Source organism: Alosa alosa, chromosome 18 (genome assembly GCF_017589495.1).
Source record: "Alosa alosa isolate M-15738 ecotype Scorff River chromosome 18, AALO_Geno_1.1, whole genome shotgun sequence".
Lineage (NCBI taxonomy): Eukaryota > Metazoa > Chordata > Actinopteri > Clupeiformes > Clupeidae > Alosa > Alosa alosa.
In genome coordinates, this window is record NC_063206.1 from 28,965,869 (window position 1) to 28,981,796 (window position 15,928).

The 15,928-nt window shown below is 42.7% G+C and overlaps 1 protein-coding gene across 1 annotated transcript; it reads left to right on the plus strand.

Annotated features, from left to right (window-relative positions):
- Window positions 1-696: 696 nt before the first annotated feature.
- Window positions 697-15,683, plus strand: aifm2 (apoptosis inducing factor mitochondria associated 2). The gene is made up of 9 exons (XM_048270576.1): window positions 697-803; window positions 1,174-1,355; window positions 3,154-3,269; window positions 3,411-3,530; window positions 3,667-3,759; window positions 3,985-4,093; window positions 7,518-7,670; window positions 8,796-8,996; window positions 15,075-15,683. The coding sequence occupies exons 2-9, from the start codon at window positions 1,181-1,183 to the stop codon at window positions 15,224-15,226; spliced, it is 1,119 nt and encodes a 372-aa protein (XP_048126533.1). The 5' UTR covers window positions 697-803; window positions 1,174-1,180; the 3' UTR covers window positions 15,227-15,683.
- Window positions 15,684-15,928: the final 245 nt, after the last annotated feature.

Sequence of the window (15,928 nt, forward strand, 5' to 3'; positions counted from 1 at the left end):
ATAGGGACCTATTTTTGGAATGATTTACCAACTGAAATAAAAACAAACTGAACTGAAAACATTTAACAGGTGGCTGAAAGAAAACACTGGCTGAAAACCAAACATGTAGCCACTGAGTCAGATCCATAAATATATACACACATCTACCCCTATCTATCTACACCTATACCCCTCACTATCGAGGTGGTTATAGGTGAACGGGTGTGAGCGGCTGGGTGTTTGGGGTTTGTGTTGTTATGTGATCTGCTGTTTTGCGGTGTTCTTTATGTAAAAAAAAAAATGCAAACAGGGAGTGCGCTGCTCATGTAATGTGGTCATGAATCTGTGGAATGTTGATGCAATGTATTAGTATACAATGTATCTGCTGCATGACTGTGAAACTCACTTCATTAAAGACTACTTTCAATTAATCAATTAATCAACTAACAAATCAAACGCTTTGCATTGAACACTGGCTACATTCATAATTTATTTTAAAATTTGTAGGTTGTAGTTAGGACGCAGTCAATCATATCTAGTCAAAATGTAAGGTATTTCATTTCATGCACCAAAAAGAAAGACTGAAAGAAAGAAGAAATGACAGTAGTTACAACCAATCGAGTATCTATTTCCGCTATCTGTACAAATTCTTCTGTACGAATTGTCATTGGCTTAATGCAGACAAGCCCTGCCCACAATCCTCCAGAGTAATCGTACCATTGGACAAAATGTTGTGTAAATTGCCTAGAGAGCGAAACATCTTGGTTACAAAACTAGTGTTATGAAGTGAACATATCCTACTTAGAAGACACTATTCGTCTCACGTAAGTAGGCCTATTCTAATAAAATCTTTCATTTTTATTGAATGGGACGTCACGGGCTACTTTATCTAGAATAGAATGTTATTTCGTTCGTAATGTTCTTGTAGCCAAATGTGAGTCACATCATCAAGTTGTTGTTATGTGATGAGGTTAGTATAATAGCCAAAGTTTAACTGCCTGGTAGCTTATGAAATGCTTAGTCATTCTACCTCGTGGTTCTGTAAACAACTTGTTTTTTTTTTTAAATATATTTTGAATTCTCATAGGAAGAGGTCACTTCCTGTGTTTTTATTATTGGCACCTCATTGCTCGATAGTAGCCTAGCCTACTTTGTACAGATTTTGCGTGTCTGTGTTCAATTCTGCTTTTGCAGGTTAACGATGGGTGCCAGCATATCGGTAGATCCAGATACACATGTCGTAGTGGTTGGTGGCGGTTTTGGGGGTATAGCAGCGGCACAACAACTCAAATCCAATGGCATAAAATTTACACTCATCGACTTGCGGGACGCTTTTCATCATAACGTCGCCGCGCTGCGCGCTTCTGTTCAAAGTGGTGAGCACTGAGCAGAGGGGTATTCCAGAAAGCAGGTTTACTGGCGTAACTGGGTATGTTAACACAGAGTTAGCGGTAAACCTGGGATTTCAGTTCCAGAACACTCAAATATGATCAGGCTATGTAAGTAACTATGGTAACATAGGCTCTGAACTGAACTGGGTATGTAAACCCAGAGTAAACGGTAAACCTGGGATTTCAGTTCCAGAAAGCTCAAAAATGATCAGGCTATGCAAGTAACTATGGTAACATAGGCTCTGAACTTAACCTGGTAGGGGGTAGGTTTTGTTCAGGTTATGTTCAATTATGTTCGGTTATTTCAGTGCATGTTCAATCAGGCCGCTATTTTTACACTTGTCACACAATGGCGTTTCATTTTGACGAAGGTCCGATTGACAAAGAAGCACAAAGTCATGTAATATTCATCCGTGCAATTCACCGTGAGAGGGCGATAAGACCACGACATCACATGATGGCCTATCCATTCTTTTCCAAACGAGTTTTTCAAGAGCGCTAGAGTTTTTCAGCTGAATCCTAAATATAGGCTACTTGAAAAGCAGCATGGTGGATTAGAATAAAATAAATCTTTAATGTAGCCTACACCATATTGGACATTTGTGTTTGGCTCACCAGACAGATGGACAAACAACATCTCAGACACATTGAAGATATAATTAAAACAAGTACAGTACAAAAAAGGGGAAACATAGCCTATAAAAAATTGATAAATAAGTTTAAATATAGCTGTACAGCTCAGCCGGGTATGCATGTTGTCACTAAGTTTGGTTAAGAATGCTGATGGCATTTGGGATAAAATATTTTTTTAATAGGCTACACACACTCTCCGACTGGGAGTTTTTGTAGTGTTGGAGACGCAGAGCATATCGGCAAGCTGTCGGTTGGTGCGTAAAGTTTGCCTTGCGCTAAAGCAGTCCCGGCGCAACTTCATTCGTTTTCCTGGACACAAACCCACGGGGATCATTAATGTGTAGTTTCACCAACTGGCAGGTCAGCATCACTTTATTACATTTTCCAAATGTGCCCAATAGGCTACCCATGCTTTCCGACATTCCCCCTTCCGATGATGGAGCGCAAAAGTCAGCAGCTGCAGAACCCGTGTTAAAATAGAAAATTACATTTGGGATTCTCAAAGAATTCTATGGCCCACTCAGTCTGTGATAAGGTAGGCTAGTTTAAGAAAGCATCATTCAAATCAGTCGATACAATACGTGATGTCCAGTGAATTATTTAATTGTGCTTTTGACATTAAATAGGCTATCCTAAACGTACGCATTTACACGGTCAGTTAGGCTATTCTCTGCCAAGCAAGGTCTCGGACGCAGGCGCTTAAGTATTGCTCTTTTTTTTGTTATTACAGTTCTCTCCTCGTAAGCCTCGACTATACTCCGCCTCTGAAAAATACGGTGCTCTTCGTTTCGCCGGTTTCACTTATTGTTTCGACTCTCAATAGATGATGCCTTTATAAGTTCGCCGTGAACGCGCACAACTCTAGGTTATCTAACACAGGGTTGATTGAACTAACTGGTAACCGGAGCTTTGGAACCGACAGCTCGGGTTTAGTCGCCACAGGTTCAGACAACCCAGAGGTTAAGTTTTATCTCAGTGTTTGTTAAACCTCCTTTCTGGAATACCCCTCAGGTCCTCTAGATACATATTTTGTCGTAGGCATAATAGAGTAATGATAACAATTCTGAATTTTATGGTAGAAACAAGGTTTTATTCTTATAAAACCTTTATTTTGTTTTGAAAGACTTTAATTTGCATGTGCTCCTTACAGGCTTTGCCAAAAAGACCTTTATCCCATACAAGGAAACCTTTGGAGAGAGCTTTCTCCAGGGTCGAGTAGTGAAGGTAGACACAGATGCAAGAGTCATTGTTCTGGAAGATGGACGGGTAGGCTATGGCTATGAAACATGTCCTCAGATGCAAATGAAAGCTTGCAACAGTGCAACCTGTGCATATTTCAAAATGTAAACATGCATGGCTCATTGAGATAAGTATCTGACTAATTACTTGAATGTCTTGGTCTCAAAGGAAGTGTGTTATACACACCTTATCCTGTCTACTGGAACAGACGGCCCTTTTCCTGGGAAATTCAATGCCGTGGCCACCTACAAAACAGCCATTGAAGCTTATGAGAATTTTATCAAAGAGGTACCTTTGTGGTGTTTTTCTTACTAAAAAGTCTTAGTTCCTCCGTCTTCACTAATGTGTGTCAGGTTTGTAACCAAATATCTTAAATGCAGTAACCTATTAATCGTTGTTTCATATTTGTGTCTGCTGCTTTCAGATCCAATCTGCAGAGTCTGTATTGGTGGTTGGTGGTGGTTCGACTGGTGTAGAGATGGCAGCTGAGGTCAAAACAGAATACCCCAACAAGAAGGTAACTTTCAGACCAACCCTGAGTGGTCTCCGTGTTAGTACGCAATCAGTCAAGCAGACTCTATCACACACATAGACCTGCACCCATCTGTACACACACGCATGCACGTGCGCGCGCACACACACACACACACACACACACACACACAGAGAAAGAGGGAGAGAGATAGATAGAGATACGCACACACACACGATTCTAACCACAGATCTAACACCCAACACCCAGGTTATCCTGATCCACTCCCATATTGGCTTGGCAGACCCAGAGCTGCTCTCTAGTGTGAGACAGCAGGCCAAAGATGTGCTGTTGGAGAAAGGGGTGGAGCTTGTGTTAGGTAATATATCACTTCTGCTAATAAATAATTGATATGTAAGTCCCATAAGGAACCTGTGTTGCATGTGGGGCAGAGATATGGCTTATACAGTGATTCCCATACATTGACTTATTTGTGGCGGCCTACCACAATATCAACATTGACCACCACGCAATGATTTTTCAGGTTGTAGCCTACTAAATTGTGCTTAAATCTGGTTAGCATCATAACCACGCTATGCTAATTTGTTAAAAACTGTTCCATTCAAGTTAATTCTGCAAACCAACCACCACAAATGGAATTCAATTCTGTGGGAAACACTGTTATAGGACTTTAATTTTGTGAATTCTTTATATTTGTGGATTTCCTGAGTTAATACTGGTGAAAATGTCTTTTTCAGTACTTACTGAAAAAAAGTGTGCTTTCAATACTTATTTCTCCCTCTGTAGATAATGGGATAAGCGTGGATTATAAGATCTTTGCGGTATGTTAATCTACCGCACCTATGTAGTCATGAGTCATGATTTATGCGTTATATAACCCAATCAATCATGGGGCGAGTCATTAGACTGTACTTTTGCCAAGACTGTGTGACCTTTGTATTTTTGTATTAGCGAACACTTATTCAGTACAGCAAGAGAGGGGACATGTTGTAAACTTGGTGGAGTAAAAGCTGTTTTGAAATAAACTTTGCTCTGCAGTTTCCAGAATAGGGCAGCCGTGGCCTACTGGTTAGCACTTCGGACTTGTGACCGGAGGGTTGCCGGTTCGAACCCCGACCAGTAGACCACGGCTGAAGTGCCCTTGAGCAAGGGACCTAAACCCTCACTGCTCCCCGAGCGCCGCTGTTGTTGCAGGCAGCTCACTGCGCCGGGATTAGTGTGTGCTTCACCTCACTGTGTGTTCACTGTGTGCTGTGTTCACTAATTCACGGATTGGGATAAATGCAGAGACCAAATTTCCCTCATGGGATCAAAAGAGTATATATACTTATACTTAATAAACTAGTGACAGCTTTATCTTGCTTATGTCTAAAATAATCAGCTATTTTGGTAATTATTAATCGGTTTGTGTCCATTTTTAAGAAATTAAGCTCAAATTTCTCTTATTTTACCACCTTAAACTTATTTTTTGATTTACTTAGGCTACTCCTCTATGACAGTTGTTGCATGTGGACTAAACAAGGCATTTGAGGACATATTCTTGGATGGACTTGGGGAAACAAAATTACATTTTCTGTCATTTTATCGATTCAACGTCTACTCAATTAATCAATAAGGCAATCAATAGATTAATTGACTATCAAAAATTATTTGTTGCAGCCCTGAAAATCCATGTAGGGAAAACATTTACTTTGTAAGTGGTTCTCTGCTGCATCTGCCACATATTCCTGATCACACAGCAGCTCAACATGCAGTGTGCACTTTCGTTTCCTGAAGCCCTGTGAGGCTTTTGTTCATTTCACCCAATAGCTACTCCCAGGCTGTGCAATAAGCAGGGTGATATGGCAATGTATGTCTTTCTCCTATGCAAACATTTGAAACTGTTTAGTTGGTAGCAGACTAGAAACAATAAGAGGTTCTAGAAAAGCTAACTTCCGTCACAATCTTGGTATAGTTACAACTCTCGTTTCAGCTGTCGAGTTTTTGATATGCAATACTTGACAGTTGTCTATAATAACGAAATGACTTCCGGAGAGGTCACACCCAACACCTGCCACTGACCATCGATGGTGCTGTGGTGGAGAGAGCGAGCAGCACCAAATTCCTGGGGGTGCACATCAGTGAAGACCTCTCCTGGACCACCAACACTGCATCACTGGCTAAGAGAGCTCAGCGCCGGCCTGTACTTCCTCTTGGAAACTCAGGCGAGCAAGTGCTCCACCAGCCATCATGACCACATTCTACCGAGGCACCATTGAGAGCATCCTCTCCAGCTGTATCGCTGTGTGGGGCGGAAGCTGCACTGAATACAACAGGAAAGCCCTGCAGCAAAGATAGTGAACACAGCTGGAAGGATTATTGGTGCTTCACTCCCCCCTGAAGGACATCCACCTCCCTGAAGGACACCCACCTACACCCACCCCTCCCTGAAGGACATCCACCTCCCTGAAGGACATCCACCTCCCTGAAGGACATCCACCTCCCTGAAGGACATCCACCTCCCTGAAGGACATCCACCTCCCTGAAGGACATCCACCTCCCTGAAGGACATCCACCTCCCTGAAGGACATCCACCTCCCTGAAGGACATCCACCTCCCTGAAGGACATCCACCTCCCTGAAGGACATCCACCTCCCTGAAGGACATCCACCTCCCTGAAGGACATCCACCTCCCTGAAGGACATCCACCTCCCTGAAGGACATCCACCTCCCTGAAGGACATCCACCTCCCTGAAGGACATCCACCTCCCTGAAGGACATCCACCTCCCTGAAGGACATCCACCTCCCTGAAGGACATCCACCTCCCTGAAGGACATCCACCTCCCTGAAGGACATCCACCTCCCTGAAGGACATCCACCTCCCTGAAGGACATCCACCTCCCTGAAGGACATCCACCTCCCTGAAGGACATCTGAAGGACATCCACCTCCCTGAAGGACATCCACCTCCCTGAAGGACACCCAACCAAAATTGTGAGTGATGCAAGTCACCCCGCCACAATCTGTTTGATCTACTGCCCTCTGGGAAGAGGTACAGAAGCCTGCGCCCCAAGACTACCAGACTCACCAACAGCTTCATACACCAAGCTGTAAGGATGCTGAACTCTCTCCCTCCTCTCCCCCCCACCCCTCAGCTACATAACATCCTGGACATTGGACCCAAAATGGCCGCCTGCACTACTCCACTTGCACACTTGCACACTTGTACACTTTACAACTTGGTGTTGTTGTCCTGAAAACACAACACTTCTGCTGCTCTTACATAACTTGCACCACTATGCCACTTTCTTTCTTACTTCTAACCACAACAGAACTACCCAAGCCTTTTATTGGCCTGACTTTGCACTAGTATTTTATTGACTGTCTATGCACAATTTCAACCAAATTTTGCTGCTCTTATTTTTTCCTTATTATATGTGCCCACTTATTTACTTACTTTTTTGTTTACTTGAATGTTATGTTTGTCTGTGGACCTAAATTGGTAAAATATGTCTAGTCTTCACCATGGGATAGTGAGAAACGTAATTTCGATCTCTTTGTATGTCTGGAACATGTGAAGAAATTGACAATAAAGCTGACTTTGACTTTGACTTTGACTTTGAACTGAGATGCAGTTTACAGGTATGGCACAGATTTACTGTGCATTAATCCTATCTTTCAGCATCTATAACTTCATTTGAAAATGATTCTATTAGTACACAACAGAGTTTCTTGCTGTGAGTTTTATATCGCTCCGATCTTATTCAATTGTTTTCATATTGTTTGTTGGCTGATCTGTTTAGGCCAGAAGGTTGCTAACCTGAAGGATCTGACGTTAAATGTGACCCAGAAGGACATGATCATCACAACAGATAAAGGCACAGAGATCAAAGTTGATCTCGTCATCTGCTGCACAGGGAACAAGATCAACTCACAAGCATACAGCAGCACAATGAGTATGTGTGTTTTATGTGTGTTTGCTGTGCACATGGCGGCATGCCTGTCTGTGATTGTGCATGGTTTTGTTTCTCGGGGTGTGTTTGTTTATGAGTATAACCACAGCTATGCCTTACAAGTAAGAGGTCCCTGGGAATTGGCTATACACAGTGACACAGCAGCGCAGTGCTTGTTTACAGTGTGGGTGTATATTGATATAGACCTGTGCCCAGATACGATTGAGTTTAAATTACCGTCAGGCTGGGACAGAGGCCAAACAAATATTCATACCAATCAATCTATATATATATATATATATATATGACATTTTCTTACTACATTCTGATAAATACAAATCCAAAGCCTTTAATGCATTAGTCATTTTTAACTTATTGAAAATAACTTCCTGTAGTGTCGCAAATTCTCTTATATATCCACCAGGGAGAGCCATTGTGTTTAGAATGTCGGCTGGATTTCAGACCTTTCGCAGATACCTTTTGCCAACTGCCACAATAACTGACCACCCCTATTGCTTGTAGATGCCTAATAAGGAAAACAACAAAAATAGTTAACCCTGCTGATGTTCATGACATGAAAAGTTAAGTGTGTTCATGACATGAACAGTTATACAGACATATTCAAGTGGTCCTTCATACCCTGATTATTATTAATGGTTAATGATGATCTAGGATACCTTAATTCTAGCCATATGTATCATCATAACACATCTGCAAACATTTGTCTGGCCCTCATTTCTTTTTTGCTTTGATTTGTCTTGTGCTGTACTGAGGTTTGTCTGAAATCATATGTGATGGAAATATTTCACACATCCTGATTAACATTACATGTACACTTGCTCAACTAGTCAAGCAGGTTTGCTCTCTCCTTCACCCAAGCAGTACTCCCGTGGACGTGACTTTCTTACCCCCTGCTTACTCACAGATTTGCCCCAGTGATGTGTGCTTTTGTTTACGTGAAGCTCATTGTGGGGGGATAGTAATCGTGCACATACACAGATAACATCAGTGTATGTGGAAGGAGTGAGCTTGTGCTAGAGGGGTGATTGGATTGTGTGACTGGCTGGCTGACAACTTTGAACCCTTTCTCATCTGACTTTTTGAGTTTCTTATTGCTGTGTCTTAAAGGTGAATGTCTAGCTCAGAATGGAGCCTTGAAGGTGAACGAGCACCTTCAGGTGAGGGGTTTCGACAGGATCTATGCTGTCGGGGACTGTACCAACATCAAGGAGCCCAAAACGGCGTACCATGCAGGGCTCCACGCCGGAATCGCCGTCACAAACATCATCAACAGCCTCACCGGAAAGCCTCTGGTCTCATACCGCACAGGTGACTAAGCCTGGCATGCAAAGACAGTCATCATTTGTCATTTGGGGAAAAAAGAAAAATGAGCTGTTGTCATTTGTCCCCGCCACATTCCAGAGCCACACCCCACTAAAAGAACTCCTCCCACGTAGGTGGATGTTGTTGATGTCAAGACAGGTGCACCCTGAAGGGGGTGGAGAATGCTTTTTTTCTCAGGTGTGGTAGCATGTGAACTGGGCGGGGTATTATGAGTATGTGGTTTAGTAACAAAAAGTTCCCTAAAAGTAAGAGGTCAGCGTTTTTTAAATATTTCCTAGGAGTGTGAAGCCTGAGGACTCCTGTCAGGAGGGTTACAACTTAATTAATGTTCATGTAGATGTCAGACAGACCGAGCCAACAAGCAGATAGACGATGAATACACACATGTCGATTAATTTTGATACCACAGATGAATGAATGAATGAATACCCCCCTGGACACAAACTACTTATGAATATAAATCTTACTTTCCAATATTCACAGTGTGCAAATTACATTTTAGACTGGTAGATAATCTAATGCAGTGTTTCTTAAAGGTGCTCTAAGCGAAGCAAGGTCTCTGTAGACAGCCCAGAGGGGTATTACAGAAAGGAGGTTTAACAAACACTGAGATAAAACTTAACCTCTGGGTTGTCTGAACCTGTGGTAAACCCGAGCTGTCGGTTCCAAAACACCGGTTACCAGTTAGTTCAATCAACACTGTGTTAGATAAGCTAGAGTTGTGCACGTTCACGGCATCATCTATAGAGAGTAGAAACCATGAGTGAAACCGGCGAAACGAAGAGCACCTTATTTTTCTGAGTAGTCGAGGCTTAGAAGGAGAGAACTGTAATAACAAAGAAAGAGCAATACTTAAGCGTCTGCGTCCGAGATCTTGCTTGGCAGAGAATAGCCTAACTGACCGTGTAAATGCGTAGGCCTACGTTTAGGATAGCCTATATTTCAGGGCCCTAGTCACCATAGACATTGAGCGGGACGTGTGTGTCCCCCCCCCCCAACGTACGTTTACGTAATCACACGTAAATGGACCTATGGTTCCAGAGTAGCCTACTCCCCTGAGTGGTTTGTCCTGGTGATTTAACGTTTTTCGTTAGTGGCGTGCGCTATCAAAAGCTTCCATTTACTGCACTATACTGCGGTGAGGTAGGGCTGTCAACAATATCGCAAAAGTTACTGGTACAATTTTCACAAAACTTCTTGGAAAGGTGTAGCACAGGCTAAGGAAATCCCATACATGTTTGGACCCGATCAGACTGAAAGGGAACATTTTCCATATTGTAGACTATTCTTGCAATGATAGCGAAAGTGAAACGTTTTATTTTAAATGATGAATTTGTGCAAGCCTGTGTAATTTCTTTCACATCTTTCAACATAAATAATGCATTCATATGCTAGTAGTAATGCCAGAAAATACCGTATAGGCCTCTTAGAAATGATTGTTGCATCTTGCATATTATTTAGATCGCGACTCAATCGCAAGATCCATGCAGGCAAAACGTGATAAAATGTGGTTTTACATTTACAATAACGTGATAGCCTACAGTTAATGTGAATCATGCGGACAATAAAAGAAAGGAATTTGCACCTCCATTCACCCAATTAAAGGCTGTAGTAGGCCTAGTGTTTCTACATGTTGGCACAAAACGTAATTTCTGTCAGAAGCCAGTCTATAATGCATACAGGGGTAACATGAGGTGAATCAAGTTTGCAGATGACACAGTGATCTTGGGCCTGATTAGTAACAACAATGAACAGCTCTACTTGGATCAGGTTGATGAGGTGGCACAGTGGTGTCAATCTAACAGCTTGACACTGAATATCAATAAAACCAAGGAAATGGTAGTGGATTACAGAAGGCAGCAGCAGAACTACAGTTACACCCCACTAATGATCAGCGGGCAACCTGTAGAGAGTCACAAGTTTTAAATACCTTGGTGTCCACATTACTGAAGACCTAACATGGACTGTTAACACTCAATATGTTCTGAAGAAGTCCAGACAACGACTCTACTTCCTTCGTCAGCTAAGGAAATTCAAAGTTTCTACATCCATCATGAAGGCCTTCTACACTTCAGCGGTTGAGAGTGTTCTAAATGGTAGCATCATCACCTGGTATGGGAACTCCACAGTTAGAGATTGTAGTACTCTGCAGAGAGTAGTGCGCTCAGCTGAACATACTATAAGAACTCAACTCCCTGCTCTACAAGATATCTATTCCAGAAGAGTACTCCTAAGAGCCCAAAAGATTCTGAAGGACTCAGAAGCAGATGGGCTCCCCCTATTAAGTCAGGTTCTGCTCAAGGTTTCTTCCTGGAATATGGGAGTTTTTCCTTGCCACAGTTGCCATATGGCGTGCTTGTGGGGGTAAGAGGGTTAAGGCTGCCAGTCTTATGGACGCCATTTTCTATATTTTTGATATGTTGTTGAGTATATCATAAACAGCAAAGAAAAGTGATTGATAATGACTGACTGACTATTATTGTGTTACATGCTTCAAATGTAAAGCACTTTGAGCTGCATTCTGTGTATGAAAGGTGCTATACAAATAAAGCTTTATTATTATTATTATTATTATTATTATTTATTATTCTCATCCTAACAATGGATTATTCCTACCGCTGAAATCAAGAAGATGCCTATGTAGTCACAAAGCCAGAACTGAGAGACTCGGGAGAAGTTTTTATCCCCAGGCCATCCGAACTCTGAACTCACACTATACTGACTTTGCACACATTCACTCTTCAGCACTCTCAAACATTTCCCAACTCTGAAACCCCCAACACACACCTACAAGACTTTTAGCACTTTTACATCCCTCACCCTATGCTATAGACCTTTTATTTATTTTCTTATTTCATCACACGTCAAAACACACACACACACACACACATCTGACTTTCTCCAACTTTTGCACATCTCCATAGAACTTTTTATTTATTATTTTTGATTTCTCCTTCATCTACCCATGTCCTTGATTGCCTAGCCTTTCTAACCCCCACCCCACACACACAAAAAACACACACACTTACATCATCACTGTCATCACCTCACATACATACAGCACACTTCTTGCTACAGTAAGCCTCCTCTACTTGCTGCACACTGCCCCCCCTCCCTATATACACAGCACATTGTCTTCAGGATCTTCTCCAACACACCTACCCACACGCACACTACACACACACACACACACAGTCACTGCTACACTCCCCTCCCGCCCACACACACATCTTCATCACTCACATACATCATACATACAGTACTCTGCAATAGTAAGTCCCTTCACCATACTTGCAGTACACTGCCTTTCTCTCCCATACACAGCACATTATTTCATCAGGAAGCTTCTCCAACACACATCCCCAACATGCTTACAGCACACTGTCCCCCCCAATACACAGCACACTGTCTCATGAGGAAGCTTCTCCAACACACATATTGCACACTGCCCTCTCCCCACATACACAGCACACTATCCCATCTCCCCTGTCATCCCCCCAACACACACACCAAGACCCCTGGCAGTTGGGTTAGCCCCTTGAGCCATGGATCTGCCCAAGGTTCCACGGCCCAAGGGAGTTTTTCCTTGCCCCTGTTGCTCTTGGGTGCTCCTTGTTGGTGCCCCCCCCCCCAATCCCTCCCCCACCTTTCTTATGCAGCCCTTGCCACTTAATCTACTAAACCCCTCTTCTACTGCACTTTTTACCCCCCCCCACACACACACACACACACACACACACACTTTGCACAAATAGGCTGACACCAGACATAATTTCACTGCATTTCTTACTTCCAGTAACTATATGCATGTGGCAATAAACTTCCTTGCATCCTTGTCAGACAGAAGAGGGGCCTGTCTTAAGTGCGCCACATACTTGACGCACCCGATCTGTCGCGCGACAATGTGACGTCACAGAAGCGCCGTAACCATTTATACTCGCGCATCGTGGTCACGACACTAGTTGCAATATTCTCCTGAACAGAGGTGTCGCTGTTGTGAAAAGATTAACGCTAACTACGTTACACAGCAGAAGAAGCTGCATTAAGAAACACTAGTAGCAGAGAATGTAAACGGGCTCTGCTATTAGCTAGCCTCTGTGATGGTACTTCAGACTTTGGTTGCTACTATTCACAACTACCACCATCATTATCATCTAGTTTCCAAGGTGTGCGCACAGGTGGATAGATAGATAGATAGATAGATAGATACTTTAGTCATCCCGAGGGAAATTTTAATAATTTAAACAGTTTAGTTAGCTGGCTAGCTAGCTAGCAGCTGGCTGAGTTTGTGTAATTTCCTGAAGTGGAAAGAGATTTTGTTCAGGCCTTAATAGATATCCTTTGTTTGAAAATAAATCGTTTCTATTCTTTCCTCTTAATTCCATGTGTTGCAACTCTCGCTGGTAACTTTATTAACTTATCCAGCAAACTATTACAAATTCACGACTGTAACAAAACACTGCAACTCTCGCTTGCCCTCGAACTAGTCCATCTTCCTGTTTCCGCTTTGTCGCTTCGTCTGAAAAAAAAAAAATGAGTGGTGCGCTACCTCGCGCTACCTGGCTAAAATCCTGGCGCGCCAGCAAGATCTACGTCATTTTGACGTCACGGTGTCGCGCTACCGGTCGGGTGTGTCGAGTATGTAGAACGCCTTAGAGGCCGTTTACACGACACCGCTGGGTGGATTTTCTCTTACCGCTTTCACACCTTTAACGACTCCGGCAAGAAAAAACCTGGTGTGTACACACAGAGGTGTAACCGGCTAAATGTGCTGTAGTGCATATGCCAGACCAGTCGATGGCGTCGCTGTGCAGAAGATTCACGATAATTTTGCGTGAATCGCGTAGAAGAAAACATTGTTGAGTTTGTTAAGCCAGAGAATGTCTAATAAGTGCTCTGGTTAAGCAGTCGCATGAAATAAGGAGACTACAGACAATTCGGTTTTCAATTCAACTGTTAAACTAATAAAGTTCATTTTCAAGGTATGTGACTGCTATGTGAAATTTCAAATGCTTAGCCTACGCATTGCATTAGGTCTAAGCACCACTGGAGAAAACACTAGCATGCAGTAAGCTAATGTTTAACTAAGTTAAGCTAACGTGTGCTTCTAACTTAGCCACTAAAGGCTGATAGGGGAAAGAAAAACATTTTAATATGATAAATAAAAGGTTTGGTTTGTTTTGACAAGCAACATGTCAGGTCGAGTGCCGTGGCTATGTCGTCATAAAAGTTGCCGGCTTCGCACCTACAGGCGTCTACACGGCGAAAGTTAGCCGGGCGGTTTCAAAGTTCCCGCCGGAAGCCGGTTTCAAAAGCTATCGTTTTTTCAGTCTCCTAAACTGCCGGCGTTGTGTACATGCAAGGCGTAACCGTTAACAAAACCTCACCGGTTTCACAAAAACCGGCGTCGTGTGCACGGCCCCTTAGTAGCCTATTCCTGAATCCTGTCCCTTTCAGTTTCAATTGCACGGGAGGGAGGGGCGAGCTAGCTGATGTTACCCAACATCGCTTAGAGCACCTTTAACTGGTGGTTCTCAGAATTGTTCTGGTCCCAGAGCTTGTGGTAAAAAAAATGGGCTATTTAAAATGCTACCCTATCAGCAGATCTAATGTCGGCCCTTTATTTTGATAGACTATTCGTATGACAGTCGTTTTATTTAGCAGTTGTTTCATTTTAGCATTAGGCGGGCCTAAATATGGTGGAACGCAAGTAGCCTATGACCCTGAATATTTGAAGTATTCACTAATGTTGAGGACAAAAAGGAATCCCCAGTGTATGGTGTGCAGTGAATTGCTGGCACATGAGAGCATGAAACCATCAAAACTAAAATGCCACATAGAAACAAAGCACCCTGCTGTCAAAGACAAAACCTGTTGAGTAGCCTACTTTGAAAGGTGACACCAGTTGAGGACTTTGCAAATGTGCCTAACATCAGCATGTCCCAAACAATTAGCCTAGCCTACAGGCACTTTGTGCGACCTAATGTCCAGGGAATGGGAGGGTCGCAAGGCCAGACCAGTTAGGAAGTCTTTACTGACCTAATGTGTTTTTGTATTTGACAGGCAATGTGACCATGCTTCTGGCCATGGGGTGTGATGATGGAGTGGGACAGTTCAACGGCTACAGGCTTCCTCGCTTCCTTGTCATTCAAGGCAAGAGCAAAAGCCTTCTCCTGTGGAAGAGTTGGAAAGACATGGGACAGACATCCCCATAGGATGTGTCAGCCAGAAGTGTAACATTGTCCGTCCATCACATCTGTGGCTATGAACCTTTGTCCTCACAGTTGACTTCTTTATTTGTGTAGAAACAGTGCCTTTTGATACACGACCATAAAAAGGATAGACATTTGTTCTAATATAAAGCCATCTTTTTTCCAGTTTTGTCTTAATCACAGATGGAATATTCCATTTTAATTTGATATGCCAACTGTGCAAAGGTACATGTTATTGCATGTGTGCATCTATCATTTAGCACATTTGTTTAAATTGTATGTTGCTGCCAAATGCCATAATATGCTATGGGGATCAGATTTATATTATGCCATATGTTTTTCCAAATGTGGAAGTGTCTCTTATTCAAAAAAGAATACAATGCAATAATGTTAATATGGTTTACAAGAGATTTCTATTGTATGACAGAACTTACTCAATAAATATGTCAAAATATTGTTACATTGCAGTATCCCAACTGAATATTTATTCTGTAGTATACAGTATAAGTATATATACTCTTTTGATCCTGTGAGGGAAATTTGGTCTCTGCATTTACCCCAATCCGTGAATTAGTGAAACACACTCAGCACACAGTGAACAAACAGTGAGGTGAAGCACACACTAATCCCGGTGCAGTGAGCTGCCTGCAACAACAGCGGCGCTCGGGGAGCAGTGAGGGGTTAGGCGCCTTGCTCAAGGGCACT